At 39.8% G+C, this 16,473-nt stretch overlaps 1 protein-coding gene across 3 annotated transcripts in view; it reads right to left on the bottom strand.

The window, feature by feature from the left end:
• Nucleotides 1-16,473, bottom strand: part of LOC121951102 (epidermal retinol dehydrogenase 2-like) — a 51,098-nt gene that overhangs the window by 7,456 nt on the left and 27,169 nt on the right. For 2 of the 3 annotated variants that reach the window (XM_042497323.1, XM_042497322.1), the window contains 3 exons: nt 11,995-12,139; nt 7,745-7,870; nt 4,810-5,707 (listed from right to left, as the gene is read on the bottom strand). In XM_042497323.1, coding sequence (XP_042353257.1) covers nt 5,605-5,707; nt 7,745-7,870; nt 11,995-12,139 — 374 coding nt within the window. In that variant the 3' untranslated portion in view covers nt 4,810-5,604. Of the gene's footprint in view, nt 1-4,809; nt 5,708-7,744; nt 7,871-11,994; nt 12,140-16,473 lie in introns of those variants that run through there. The other variant, XM_042497324.1, reaches the window with a different exon arrangement.

Raw genomic sequence — 16,473 nt, 5'->3', positions numbered from 1 at the left:
GGACTTCGAACAGTATTAACTTCAACTGTAGGATACAGCTGAAAAAAGTAGGATATAACAATGAAAACAGACAAAAAAATAGACATTTAAATACATAGCCAGCTTACTGTAATGGCTTACAGTAAATATGGTTCTTATGGTAAAAGAACAAGGAAAAATTACCAAATCTACATAATCTACAAAAGCAAGCAGACAAAGTGCTCTGCTTCTGAAATGCCCCCAGTTGGATATGATGCCTTGCAGTAGACAGAACAAAGCCGTGTTTCAGCCATGGAAGCCAGAATATGGCACGAATATGCCCGATGAAACTGTCCCTCACTTACAGTCAAGATGGCGGTGACATAGATGACATAGACAGTTAAGCTACCATCTCTCTTCGTGCCTTTTTGGGTCGATTTGTCCAGTTGTTTGTGAGATTAACTGTGGACAGGCAGATACAATCACTCACAATGTGTTTGAATAAAAAATGAATTATCATCAATAAAATAATGCACTGTGCATTACTGCATTGTGAAATATTGTCTAAATATAATGTCTTAAGCTTTCAGAATCTAATATTGTTCTCAGAACTGTGATTAGTTAAAACATATTCTACAATGCAAATTTTCCACCACTGAAGGGCTTTTTTCAGCTCCGCTCTGAGCAAATGAGCAGAACCTCCCAGTCTGCTCTTAACTCAGATCTTATCATCCTACTGCAGCAAACCACCTTTGCACAATCTGCTTTTTCATTTACAGCCATCAAATATTGAAATATTCAAACTTCCAACTGAGCTAAAAACAGGCACAGGCCATCAGACTTTCTCCCGTGGTGTCAAGAAATGGACATTGAGTAACCAGACATGTCAACACAAATTTCACCGCAATCCAGATTGTCTTAAAGCCATGGCTCTAAAGCTTTTACCTGTTGATGGACGGATCATTTAAACCACAGATGGATAAAAAGTATGTGAATGGATTCATGGATGTGGAAACAAAAAGGGTGATACATTTTCAAATGTCTCTGAATACAGAGATTGACTGAGTACAAACTGGACAAACAGCCAACAGAAGCAACAGAGACATAATATAAGAGGTAAATCAAGTGGCTCCAGATTTCTTGCAATGTAATGTTTTTTTATCATGTGAAATAAGTGTTTTTTAGTATTAGATTGTGAGATATTTGTTTAGTGTGTACCTGCCCAGGGACTGCAGATGTAAACTAACAGCTAAATCTGGAATGAATCATCTTTTCTCATTTTGAGATGGATGTGTTTATGTATGTTCCTTGTTTAATAAAGACATGGAAAAAAAAACACACACACTCACCCACACATAAGACCAAACTCATAGTGTCATGTCTTGTCAGGAAACAGGAGTATGGGGCACAGACTCCCAGCAACTGGGAAATGATTGGTAAGTGGCTGGGAAGTGACTGGCAGCCAGCTAAAAGGCCCTCGATGGGGAGGGTAAACTCTGGGTGCATCTGTATGTGCACTATATAAAAACAAGTCAAATGACCTGTTGGCCCTTCTGGATGCAACTGTGGGACTGCTTCTGATGGGTTGCACTGGCTGTCTCAGTACTTGTATCAGCATATGAAGAACTCGGGTGGCATGCAGTTTGAGATTACTTGTCTTTGTTGTTGTTGTCTCCCTCTTTCTCTCTGCTGTCTTGCTAGTTCAGCATTTTTAGAAACCATTGTTCTAAAGCACATGGACATGTTGCAAAGCTCTGTTTACTGACGTGCAGTTCTCACTGTTGTGTTGAACATTTTTGAGGCTTAGTGTTTGCATGTGTTTGCAGAATAAACACAGTGCAATGAAGTATTGGCCACTTTTGTGTAAGGTTTTCCAAAAAGACTTTTAATATACATGGACACAGGTAAATAAAGTTCATAATTTGGAAATGGGTTTGCTTTTTGGTAGATGGCATTACGGTCTGGGATGTTTAATCGGCCCAGTAATAAGCCATTGAGAAGCCCTGTAATAAGGAAACTTAAAGCAGTTCTATTGGCAGCGTATGGTCAGAGGGCTCATTTTACAGGGATAAATGAAGATTCCTGGATCAGATTTACTAGTTTCAGCTCCATGAAAATATCTCAGTGTGTCAAACACCTGTTTTATGCATACACCTCCACATGAAACAGCAATTGAAACCAGACCTCTGTGGTAATGTGTACTTAAAACTCATGTGTTAAACATCAGCTGAAAAACAGCTCCTTGCAGGAACATTATCATGCTTCATAAGTTGTATCCAGCCAGATGATTGTGCCTGCTGCCATAAAGACAGCCAGTGTCTCCATAAAAGTGGCAGTCTTTGGCGGCTGTATTAAAAGCAGCTTGAGGCCTGTGTTTAGTTTTACTGCAGGTCATAAACACTCCGTAGATACTGAGCAGCCACTTGATTTACCTCTCATATTATGTCTCCGTCACTTCTGCTGGCTGTTTGTCCAGTTTGTACTCAGTCAAGCTCTGCATTCAGAGACATTTTAAAATCACCACAGATGTGCTCTAGGTGTTTTTATTCATCCGTAGTTTTATTGATCTGTCCATCAACTCTATATCTGTGGGGGGAACATTCAAGTTGAGCATTTTTTTCTCGCTGCAAAGAGATAAAAGCTTCAGAGCCATGGCCATAAGACAATACTGTGGCTTAGCAGAAGACACATTGAGCTGATACAGTGGACTGTTCTACAGTTCTACACTGTTCTATAGTGGACTGGACCTCTCCACAAAAAAATTAGTAGGGAGACCCCCTGTTATCTACAACTCTGTATGGACATAATTATTTAAAATCAAACAAGCTCTGGGTTATTTTCTACAGCTAGTCAGAGTTGGCTGAAAGTTTGTGCTGCAGTGTGCTAGCACACATCAAAATTTTACAGGCATCCAGGTGTCGGGAGGGCCTACTGCAGATATGAAAAACCCTTAGTGTCTCCAAGGGGCGCTGTATGAAGCCTGATAAATGTCCTCTAGTGATGTCACTTGAGTCAGTGTCAGTTTGGGTTGAAAAAATATGTTCAAAGGTGTTCTAGATCAATGCTAAAACCAGAGAAACCTTTTAAATGATGTCAGAGAACCAATTTTTTTGAGAAATGTTCACTACAAATGCAGAGTTGTCTCAGTCTGACAGGTGTAGTGTTGAAAAACACAAGCATGCACTCACAAATTGCTGTAAAATTACAGAGAATTCTGATCAGTAATGAACCATTCTTCATAAACACAGTTGAATACTCTAAATGTTGATGCTGTTGAGGCCCAAAATATTTATAGCAAGCTTCTTTGCAGTCCTACAGTATTTGAAGTATTTTTTCTTTTTCAGTTGACTCAGACTTCTGTCCCCTTGTAATTCATCTGAGCAAAATCCTGTTGCATCAGGTCCGCCACCTCATTTAGCACACAGTTAACGTGAGGAAATTAAAAAATAGGTGTAAAATATTAGAAATCAATGACTTTCATTGCGAAACATGTCAGAAGATCACCCTGACTTGACCCTGCCATCAACTGAATGTAGCATATCACCACCTGCTGTTTCCCTCTCTCCTATGAGAGTGCTGCTGTTTGAAGGCAGGTTGTAGGATTTATCATTTTAACCGGGCAGATTCACTGGACTGGGGGGAGCTGTGAGGAGACACTTGATTAGTTTTCTGATCACAACTTAAAATCAACCTGCAGAGGATTCTCTTTAATATCTGAAACTTGTTTGTAATATATATTAACATGCTTGGCTATGACAAATGTGTTATTTATCACCTATGGAAGGCAAGCATCTTTGCTACACTCTGTTAGTCATGTATGAGTCCTGCATTGATCCATTAATTCTGAATGGAGTATATCAACATGTTGATATTAAAAGTCAGCACATTTAAACTGGGGGCAGATGATCCATGCAGACAGACTTTGCTGCAGTAAGTGACAGACTGCAGCAACATTGCAATTGTTAAACATTTTTAGTATAAATTTTCTCTAATGACAGTCAGACATAATCCTTGTTGTGAAGTGTGAGTTATCACTTAGAAGTTTCAGTGGATCAGCTGGAGTTTCAGTGACTCAGGGATACCTCAAATAGTGTGGAGCAGCAGTGAAGAGAGGGAGAGCCCATTATTTACTTTCCCTGCAAAGGAGCGTGCCTAAACCAGTGTCTTCAAATTATAAAATAATAGAATCTTTACACGTTAGTAGTAGTGCTGCACCCTGACTGTTGACTTTATTATAAACACACGGCATTAGGATTATTAAATGAATTTTTATTCAACACTTTTTAATATCTGAATTTGCAGAGAAAATTTACGAACAATGCACAATAATAAGGCACGTTATTGCTTAAAGGGAGGGTTTCCGATTTTTTGAAGTGGGGTTATATGTGGTACTCATTCATAATCAGTGTATGATATACAGTAGATGTCAGTCAGCATGCCCTGAGTTTGGAGAAGCTGGAAGCTAAGCAATCTACTGCTGTAGGGGGGTCAACAACAAAACGTATTTAGTCACCTAAAAAAGTCCCGCCGTAACAAACCAATATCATTTTAAATGTATGACATATGATTTCAAACTGGTAAATGAAGCTCTTACAACACTCTTCAAAGCCAGACTCCATTCATTTAATACTGCTGAATACAAGAGCTGCTGGTCTAGCGCAGCCTAAAGCCGTTTATTTTTTGTTATTGTGTGATTTTGGCATTTAAAGTGTTTTTTTTTTGGATTAACTAAAGTCACACAAAAACACAAACTAGCTAACTAATGGAGAGAGCACTAGACCTGCAGCTCCTGTATTCAGAGAGCCAAAATGATTGTTTTTGTCAATGGAGTCTGGTAGCTTCGACATGAACATAGATGTGGAGCTGAATGACTTCCCTCTTGGCATGTACTTTCTGACAAAAAGGTAAAGTGGTGAAAATACTCACACTCCTGCCTGCTTCTCCAAACTGGGAGTGTTCTACTGTAGGTTGGACACTGACTATGTTTAAGTACCTCACACAAGTCCAGTTCAAAAAATCTAAACTAACCGTTTAAGTCTATATTGGATGTGAAAAATAACACCTTTATTTAATTCACACACATACTGTACAAGTCAGTAATACTGTTATGTCAAACCAGAGAACTCATAATGATACATGACCTGGAGCTAGTCTGCAGACAAAATTCAAAATCTGAACGTTCACAGCCTGAAGAACATCATTGGGAACATGCTGAGTACAAGCAAACAGTAACAGGCCTGAAGCTGGGACTGTCTCTGATAACATCATCAACAGGTGCACTTTATGTCCAAGTGCACAATAAATTGAGGTCAAAGAAAAAGCTTGCTGTCAGCTGTTCTAAAGTGCATTGTCACTGTTGATCAATAGAGAACAATTATGGTGGTGATAAGAATCCTGTCCTCAGGCTGTGAGAGTGCTGCATGCTAAAGCCACAACCACCACAATAACAGTGCTCTCCATATTTGGTCCAAAGTGCAGTAATGCTAGAGGACAAGCATCTATTGTGTGTGCTTGCAGTGCCCATACAGTGTTTCTGATTTACTTCTTGCTGTATTATATGTAAAGTCGTACACACACCAATGACAAGGTGGCTTTAATAACCATTTTGATGTGCTTTAAGAAACAAAGTGTGAGGTTGAATGTGTGCTAGTGCAGTTTGTAGTGCAGTCTGTTGTTAGTGTGGCAGTCAACCTCGACTGACAATCCCAGGTAAGAGCCAAGGAGGGAGGTCAGCTTCCACTGCAGAGCACTGAAGAGGACGATGGAGGGACAGGATGAGGGGAGGGAATATATATTCCATTTGATTTCAATTCAGTTTTATTAATGAAGCCCTTTGGCACATGCCTTATGGCCCCATAATGTGGAAGATCCAACAACTTCGATGCCGCAGAAACAGAGAACTTTTTTGGTACACACTCCAATGAACAGCTCTCAGAGGAATCAAGTAGGATTGTATCCAGGTCTTTTAATACATCCTGACTGCACCTCAGTGTGCACAAATGTGCAGGGGTCCGTCAGTCCCTGCTGTCAGTTAGAATTTTCTTTGATGTTACCAACATGTTGGTTTTGCAATGAACTAATGCCTGTTCTTGTTATTCACAGTGACAGACTGTTTACGAGAATGGGTCTCTTGACACAACATTAACATGCAAACAATACATATTGTAAAGAAATTAGCTGTAGCCATTTAAAGAAACATAGTTGGTATATTAATTAGGCTATGAGGTTTACATTCACACACAGAATCAGAAAAAGTATTGTTGTGGTATCCTATCCAATTCAAGGTTTTTCATAGGCTACCCAACCCTACACATTACAACAGGTACTACTGAGAGTGGGAGAGCGGCTGTTTACCAACATCACCAAGCAGAGAGAGATATAAAAGGTATTAAGATGGTTTACAACCAGAAGGCAGTGGTGTATTCTAGTTCACTGTAGTGGGTAAATGGTGATGACATCATAACCTACGACCTGTCACACACTGCCTCTGGATGTTAGCCTAGGGGGCTTTGTGTAGGAAAGAGATTTCATAAGCCTTTACCCAGCAATTGAGAAGCAAGGCACAGACATTCACTTTGGTCCTAAGGAACTACAGCCTTTATTCATGGACAAATGGAAACCTTAACTGCACATTTGCTGCTGCTTGTCAAATTCACAGCTAATTTCCTCTCTACTCCAGGTGCTGTCTGCTCAGGGTACGTCCACAGTGCACCTCTTTCTCCAGCTCTTCTCACACACACTATGCAATGAGCTGAGCAGAGTCGACCACAGTCTAACTGCATGTTCTGCAGCATTTGTTCAGTTTGCCATCACATCTCTTGACCCCATGTTTACAAAAAAAAACTGAGGTGAAAGTTCTGGGTAGCCAGTATGCTGCTACGAATCCTTGCTCATTTTTACATGGGAATATGATAATGCTACAGCTTTCTCTGTAGGTATGGCATACACCTGATTATCACATAGACTACACTGCCTGAAGACCACCTATTCTAATCGGGCTGACCTCTGACCACCCAAAAGCCCAAGAGCGAGGTGGGGAGGGGGATTAAGCAGATTTATCTATATATATATCTATACATATATATAGATGTATATATACAAATTTATTATTTATTTTTTCTCTCCTTCATATTACTGCTACTACTGTTGACTTGCTGTGTGATAATGCATAAAGAGCGATCTCTTCTAAAAGTCTAAAATCCAACTAAAAAATCATTAATGGAGCGAAGTCAAAGCAGGTGAAAATACCTGCATTTTTTTAGATGCACACAACATTAAAAACTAGCTAACTTAACACTCACTCTCCTGTGACACTGCATCCTCTGACAAGCAGCACAGGACTCACCACAGGATGACAAGCTTTGATCCAACTTGGCTTACAGAGAGGAAATACTTCTGCTGGCTGAACAAGACTGAAATTGGTAAATAAATTGAAATAACAATAACAATAAATAAATAAGCTGTAGATGAATTCAGTGCATAGAAAATGAATGGGAAATTATTTAAGTTGTATTACTGGTAAACCTAGGGGGAAACACATAAATGTGTTAAGCAGCAAAAGTTTGCCAATATGTGCATTACATGAACTTGAGCAGCTAGGTGGCTCTCATCAGATCAGGATGGTGCGCAGTGCAGTAGACTGAAAAGTACCAAATTAACCCACTGACATCCTCAATGGAAAGCGTTAGGTTGTAAAACTCTTCAGTGACAATGAGCTCTCTATGTAGAGAGATGTGTGGAACTTCAGTGCAGTTATGTGGAGAGAACAGAAAAGGTAGGCACTTACTTCTTGAGAGCAGCAATGATGTACATACTCTTGGGCAGCAGCAGGTAGACCTGGTCTGTGAGAACAGCATCAATGATCTTCTTGGCCACATAGTGTGGATCAAGGATTGGCAGCAGTCTTGGCCACCTGATGAGCACAAGAAGAAGGATTAAGAGAAAAAAAATACAACTGCAAACAGCACTGACCTACGTACAAACAAATATGACATTTCCTATCTGCTATCGCTTTCAAATATAATTTCTGGACAATATGTAGCGGTTCAGGTTAACTGAGAATTTCTCACTTAGTTGTGTGTTTGGTAAGGTACACAAGATGAGCATGTAACCATGTATCAAACTATGCACACCTGTCACTGTATGGCAACAATAACTGAGTCCATTTTATAGAAACATAGAACACATAGAAACACCCCAGAATAACTATCTGTACATCAGCTACTAATTACTCACTCTGTTACACTGATATCATGAACAAAACTGGATTTTTCCCACATACCTCAGGTGATGCAATGAATGAATTCAAAAATCAGAAAATTCTTGATGTACTGAGGTGAGAGGGGTCCGCATTCATCACTTTACAAACTCACACAACTCATGCAGTATAATTCAAAACTAAGTGATCCAGTCTTATGCTCAGCACCTCCCAAAGAGACAGTCCTCTCCAATGGGGAAATGAAGGGAAAGCTAACGAATCTATGCTCTCTGTAAAAGCAGACTCCACTGAGGAAAACATGACTGCTGTCCCTCGAGGAACATGTAAACTGCAGGTCCACCACTGCATCCATTTGTAGTTTGTGACTTTGTTGAATCCAAACTTACTCTCTAAAACACTAAACAACGAAAAAGAAAGGGGCTTAGATTATACTGCATGAGTTTATTATTCTGATACAGCTTTACTGCTGTTAAAGGCAGTCCCTGATGACTTCAATGTACAAAGAATTAACTCTGGCTTTGAATTCACTGTGGATGAATACAAGAGAAACAAAGTTTTCTTCATGCATTTCAACGTAACATGGAGTGAGTCATTGATATGCAAATCATGGTCACTTGTGGGGTAAGTATTTCTTTAATGAGGTCAAAGTGTTTCAGGATGTTATGTGTTTTTACAGGGTACAGATGTGAGAGGTGGAAAGTGACAGGTCCAACATACAGCATGTGTCCTGCTGGCTTCAGGGAGCTGTTGGATGGATGAAGGCAGGAGACAGAAAAAAACATGGACACAAGTCTCCAAACACCTTTAAAACCTGACCCCAGGACATCTGGGAGTGTACGGCAACGGCCCTGCAAGAGTGTGTGAGTGTGTGAGTGTGTGTGTGTGTGTGGGGGGCTATGGGCAGGTCAAAAAAGAAAGCTGTCAGTACAATGTTCTGTGTGTCATTGAAGTGTGTGTTTTGTATTATGCATATGTAGAAAAAAAGGAAATCTGTTGGTTCTGAAAAACTTACAGAAAAGTGTTTCAATTTTTGAAAAATTTGGAATAAAACAGCTGCTCACTGTAGTTTTTAACATGCTGGTAATTTGGGTCTTTTATTGAATCCGTTAAAATCCAGATTTAGCCTTTTATGTTTATGACGTGTAGCTAGACTTTACTTAAATGTTAGATCTGCACATAACTATACAGTTATAATATAACAACAAAACATCCACAACATAAATAGGCAGTAAAAATACTCTATTAAAAGGATTAAAAAACAGCAAGTTAAAACATTTCTTAAAAACCTAACTCTTCATTAATTTATCACTTTATTTGTTAACTGAAATCTTAAAAATGAGGCAGCTGTTACTTCCATCAATTTGAAGCAGTAAATAAATAAATGACATTGTTGAATTCAATTTTATCTATAAAACCCACTATATACCCACAAATCAAGACCCTCACATCGACTGAAGAACCCCCCCCGAAAACCTTTAATATATATATTATTTATTTATATAATATATATATATATATATGATAACTTTGTTGACATCAACAGTAAATGCAAATAACTGTGTTGTGTCAGGCAGGACTTTGAAGCTGAGCTTGCTATTCAATAAGATGCTTTTTTTTATCCTTTCGTGCTTCTTTATCCTTTCTTTCTTCTGCCAACCAAAACGTCACTGCTGCATCGCTCCCCAATTTCCCAACTATGGGGTGGGCTGAGGGTCATAATCACAGAATGTAAAAGCACTTCATCACTACAGAGGTGAGTGCCATTGAGCGACAGTCATTTGGGCAGGTTGGTTTTGTTTTCTTGGGCATTGGGACGGTGGTGGACTTCTTAAAGCAGGTGGGTCTGACAGACTGAGCTGGTGAGCGGTTGGGATATCATTGTGAACCGCCCACTGATGGCCTCTGATCTGCTGCTTTCTTGGTGTTGAGATAATTGAAAGCCTCCTTACATCAGGCTCAGAGAGGTAGACAGGTGTCAGAGGTACACCCACCCATCCATTAACCTCTGCCTCAGCTGATTCTGCTTGTTGACTATTGATGGCCTCAAAGAGAGCATAGAATTTATCAGGCTCACTGCTAAGGACACATCAGCACTTGACAAGGAGGGGGTTGTGGGCCTGTAACCTATCATATTCCTTAGACCTTGCCACATGCTGCCGGGACTGTCTTCCAGGAATTGTAATTCCACTTTCTTCCTGTAGTCCCTTTGTGCCGTTTTTACTGCTCTTCTTACATTGTACGCTGCCGCAGTCTTAGTTTGCAAGCTGCAGCGTGTTTGCTCTGATAATCCTTGGTTTCTGACTGTGGAATGAATAACTGTAGTTCTTGGTTCAGTTGTTTCTGTAGTTTTACAGATTAAATCCAGCACAGAGTCAGTGACATCACTGATGTCATCAGTGGTGATGGTAGTGGTGTCCTTGAACTTGCTCCAGAATGCATGTCCTTACTCCCTGTGCAGGGCTATCAGTTTGTTGATTGAAGTCAGGCATAACCTTTTCAAGGTTTGCCTGATTGAAATCTCCCGCAACAATGAGCACAGCATTGAGATTACTTGTCTATGATAAAATAGGGTAGGATACTATATGATATACTTTATACAATATATACTTATACTCAGTGCTGCACAGATAATACCTTCACAGTTACAATAAAAACAATAATCACACCGTGACATTAAAAACACAGCAGTGTAAACAAAATCAACACCAGATGTACCATTGCATATAATCCCAGTTTCACCTAACACAATACTGCCTAATTGCCTAATTTTCACTTTCTCCTCCTTTGGAAACATGTGACTCGTGTGGCATCGCATGGACACACGTTTCATTAACTTTTTTTTATCAATGTGTGTCATATAAAAGCACATCTTTGGGTCTGTATCTCTACTCATTATATCTTCTTTTAATTCTTAAAAAATAATGTATTTCTGCACATTCCAGCTGAGGACTTACAACTTACACCATTACATTGCTCTGTCTGTCACACCTACTTTTTCTCCACACTTTGTTTTTGGCCAGACAATAGGCCTTCCTCTATCTGCTCCTTTCTATTTCTTCTCCTCTCTGCACCCTGGCTTTTCTTTTGGGGCCCCTGATTTTTGGAGACGCAGGTTACCATTATTTAGGCTGCAGTTCGCCTCATATCTTTAAATCAGCCGCACGTGTCTTCTGTGCATCTCTGACCCACACTGTCAGATGAACCAAAGCATTTCGCAGCAAGTGTGGGGTGGGGCATACATTATATGCTTTCTGGACATAAAGGTTCTTGAAATAGTAAAAAATAAAGGTAATATGTCAATGTTGTGTGTTTATTTGCTCATCACATTCCATTTTCGAACATCTGTCTCCATTGTTTAACTTCTGTGTTTCTCCTTGCTGCAGCCATCTGTGCGTGAAGTGGTGCTGCGCTCAAATTCCTGCATTTACATAGTCACCTGAACTCCTCATCATCCAACAGATGGAACAGAAAGAGCTCAGTCATGGGGAGAAGTTTTACCATTGTAGTTCAGTGTGAGATGTGATTAGTGTTGCTGGCTGCAGCCTTCCTCACAAATCATGTTAGATGTCCACTGGTGCCTAACCACAACTGTGTTCATACAACTAGAAACAATAAAAAAACAATTGCGCTAGCATTGCTATATTTCCTCCCCTCCTCTACTGTCATCTCTCATGCAGATTTGCCCACTTCTGCAGTTTATTGATGGGAGGGCAGAGCTGATTCACCACTGACTCCATCTTTTTCCTCTACAAAAAACAGACCCATTTACAGGCTTGTGGACATTTAATAAAGGCTAAGGGGAAATTCAGGTAACTTACTTAGTTTGACATCCATCAAACATCCCAGTGTTGATGAAGTACGGGCACACAATGGTGGTCTTGATGCCATCTTTCCCAGTTGCCAGTAGCTCCAGACCCACAGACTCTGCAAAACCTACTGCTGCAAACTTACTGGCACAGTAGTCTGCAGAGAGAAGAGGAAGAAAACATTTTAAAATCATTTGATCCCTCAGACCCACAACTTATTCCAAAATGCTCATGCTCACTCACTTGTGACAGAAACACCTCAACCTCACACTGACGCCCCCTCAGCCACTCATGAAAACAGTCTGCATGTGTTCATGTCATCAGTACAACAGTGCTGAAATAAAGTGAGTCATCCACTGATCAGAGGACCGGCAGTTTGATCCTGGGCTCCTTAAGTCCACATGTCAAAGTATCCTTTAGCACAATACTGAAACCCAAATTGCTCCCAGTGGCTATGCCATCTGTATGCGAGTTTAAAATCGTTGAAAAAAAGTACCGTACTGGTACTTTAAAGTGATACCAATGGAGTACTTCATTTGATACCAATAATGTAACTAGAGTGGTGTGTATTGACCGATTTACAATGTTTATTTACTAAAACTTCTAGGTAGAAAACCACCACATCACAAAACCATAATCAAACTGCGCTGAGCAAACTCTGCCTTCATTGATTGGTTTTAAGCCACCTATAAAGGCCCTCCTAAAAAAAAACATTATCAGTTTAAGTGTACAGTATATTTTGAATATTTTCAGCGCTTAACCTCACTTACAGCAAGCACTTACTGATGGGGATTTGAAGCTATTATACAAAAAGCACCAGACTACGGTAAGAAAAACATTTGACTCCACTGAACAGCGGAGCAGCTGCTCTACTGCTGTCTCCATCAGCTGCTGTGAAAGGTAAAGAGGAGACAAGAGTCAAATATAGTGAACACACACTGCTTTCTTTAGGGGGCTGAAGTATGTTTTGCTGCAGGTCTGTCCACAGCAGGACATTGCTTAGCCTCTGTGTTGAAAACTGTTTCTCCATCAGTGTTTACCCAACCTGAACCTGACCCAAACCCTCTATATATGTTCCCTAACCAATAATCTTCTCTCCACCATAAATAATATTTTTCTTTTTGTTTTCTGGTTGAAAACAAAGAATTGACATCTGGTCAAACTTCATTTATTATAAAAAGGGCAACAAGACCGTCTGTAAAGCCTGTGGAGCAAGAATTGCTGGGAATAACACCACTAACTTGAAGCGACACTTAGAGAAGACTCATCCAGAAATACATGTGAAGGTTTATTAGATAAACCACCGGGTTTCCGCTAAACTTGGAATAAAGTGAACTGTATTGATTAGACGATTGTCTAACTGAATTAAAATGAGTATAAATATTCAATGTCCTCAAACTGAATCAAATATGTACTATTATAGTAGATGTTGTGGTGTTGTATATAACTCGACAAAGGGTGTGTGTGTGTGAGAGATAGAGAGAGTGTGTGTGTGTGAGAAAGTGAGAGAGAGAGAGGAGACAACTTGATTCCATTCACCCTCAGAGATATGGAAGATGTCTGATAACAAAGATGACCATGGGCCAAGTGGAAATAAAGCTAGGCAAAGCTAGTGCTGCTAGTGCAACCCAGCAGCAGGCCATCTCGGCTTTATTAAGTTCTTCAAAGTACAAAACTCAAGCAAAGGAACAACAGACCAAGGAGCAGGCCATGGCTAGATGGATTGGACACACAGGTTTACGACTCAAAACATCTGAAGATGAGGACTTCGTGCTAATAATGGAGAAAGTAGATAGGAGACTAACAGTTCCAAAGAAAACTAAAATGAGCAATTTGACTGAAACAGAGTATTAACATGACAGACAAAAATTCAAAGAGAGACTGGCTGCTGCCCGGAAAGTATGCATTGGCCTTGACTTGTGGACCAAAAAAGGACTGACAGCCTCATTCGTTGCTATAAGCGCATGCTACTTTTGTTTTAAATTAATTAAACCTGAACACATATTGTTGGCCCTTCAACAAGTAGCTCACCCGCACATTGCACAGTTCATTAAGACATGTGTAGACAAATGTATGCAAGAGTGGACCATACCAAAGGAGAAGATCCTGACGGTAATAATAGACAATGGGAGTAACATGGTGGCAGCCTTTAAAAACACCACAGCAGAAGAAACCAGCTCTGAGGATGACTCCCCTGGGTCCATGATGGAAAGTGACTCTGAATCTGATGACCAGTGGTGAGCCATGTTTAGTTTATTTTTTTACATGACAGACAATTATCACATGAATGATTTTCCCCCTGACACACACGACATATATACAGTATATACAGACACACACCAGCCACTGTATTAGGTTTAGACTTATTTGGTTGTCTTTTCTCCTTGTTATTAGGTACCATCTTGTCAACATGGAAATGGACCGGACACCGTGTGTGGTGCCTACCATACAACTTGTTGCAGAAAGAGACAACTGTCAAAAGAGTCCTCAAAAAAGCAAGGTCTTTGGTGAAGCTCTTTCGCAAGTCCTCAGTCGCAACACAGAGGTTATGGGACCAGTGTGGTGTTATTGTTGTAAATGACTGCCCCACACGCTGGTCAAGCACATTCAACATGGTCCCACAACTCCTCACAGTCAAAGATGCAGTCTCTCAAATCACAATGACATGGGATGGGACAGTTTGCTTACTAGTGTGTGGCAAAAGCTTTCCTCATTGCATGACCTACTGCTGCCATCTATGTCTCTAGTGATTCCTTCCCTCTTTGATCTGCTGGGCACCTAACTGACTTTGCAGAAAACACTTGGTACAGAGACCTCGCCACTCTTTCAGAGAAAATGAGATCAAATCTGAACCAGCGTTTTGCTTGCCTCTTGGATTCAGCAGTGCCATCCACAAAGCAGCCGGTGTTTAGGTCTCTCTCAAAATGCCGCACCACAAGGCCTAAACAGAAAACCTCCACAACCAGCATCAGGCAGCAGATCATCAAGTACACGGAAGAACTCTCACATCCCATCACTGAGGACACAGAAACAGACTTCTGGCTGCAAAAGAGTGACAGTTTTCATCACAGTTTAAAACCTTTTGCGTTAGACTTGTTAGCTATGCCAGCTTCTCAAGCTTTTGCTGAGAGGGTATTCAGCATCACAGGTGACCTCACAAGAGGACGGCGCAACAGAGGAAGGGTCACATTGAAGCAAAGTGCTTTCCTTAAAATGAACAGAAACAAATAGAACTGTTGTATTCACTGCTATTTACAGCATTTCCTTTATATGCACATTATATGCACAACTTGAAAGTTACTGATCTGGTATTTGTTTTGTATTTCGTTTAATATGAGAACATTTTTTTTGTTCCATGCAATAATGGCGCTGGAGTTTAGCAAGTAATTCATTTGTCTTGAGTTGAGCTCATTTATTATCCTTTTAATTATTAAAAGAGGAATATTTTATTTTGTGTGCAATGACATTACAATTAATGCATTTTTTTTTACATATGTTTTATTTTTCTTCACATCTCTTTGATTTTGCACACAGGAGTAACAGATAATGAAGAAAGGGTGATACTTACAAAGTTGTAATCTGTTCTGTTCAAATGTCAAAATAAAAGACATTTTTTGTTATTACCAATAAATCTGTGTCTGTATTGCATATTCAAACCTTAATACCATTCCATAACAGACTGATGGATACTTCCAATGACAGGGCATTCTGTAAAAAATGTAGTTGAATAAAATCTGCTAATATTCAGACTAAAATATAGACTAAAACTAAACTAAGACTAAAAGACTTAAGACTAGACTGAGAATAAAGCTCTCATGATATTTAGTAGACTAAAACTGGACTAAGACTAAAAGATTTCAGATGACTGAAACTAGACTAAGGCTAAATGGTGTGTTATTCAAAAGACTAAGACTAAATCAGAATTTGCTGTCAAAATTAACACTGGATATATTCAGATTGTTGCTTAGGTGCAGTAATTCTCATTAATAAAAAATATGTTTATCACAATACAGCTGTCAGAGGACAGGAATTCTCTTGTGCCATGGCTATGTCCATGACATAACCTGGCTCTAACACGGTTACATCAGTGGTAGGGCATTAAACTTTCTCTGAGAGATATAGGTGAGAGGGCAACTCAAGTCTTGGAGAGTGGCGATCTATTAAATAGTATTATTCTCTGGAAATAAAATCTCACTATCTTCCTAATAAAGTGAGCTGATGCTTAAGCACTGCCACTGTCCCTCATGACAAAGCAAATTAACTACCCATGCCATTAAAATGAAAATTTCATTTAGGAAACAAGACTGGAACTGATCTGCACTGACAATGTTGTCATCCCATGACTCCACACCCACACTGACTAAAAGGGTCAGGTTAGAGGAGGGGATTGCTGAGGATTATTGGGTAATGCATTATTAACATTTAGGCAATAACAATCCCAATCAATATGGTAACAGCTCAAAAGAGTGGAGGTCCATTTTAGGTTTGAAA

The sequence above is a fragment of the Plectropomus leopardus genome, chromosome 12, assembly GCF_008729295.1.
Source record: "Plectropomus leopardus isolate mb chromosome 12, YSFRI_Pleo_2.0, whole genome shotgun sequence".
In the NCBI taxonomy this organism is placed as follows: domain Eukaryota; kingdom Metazoa; phylum Chordata; class Actinopteri; order Perciformes; family Serranidae; genus Plectropomus; species Plectropomus leopardus.
The sequence above is the reverse complement of the archived record's forward strand: the minus strand, read 5'-3'. Positions and strand labels throughout refer to the sequence as shown.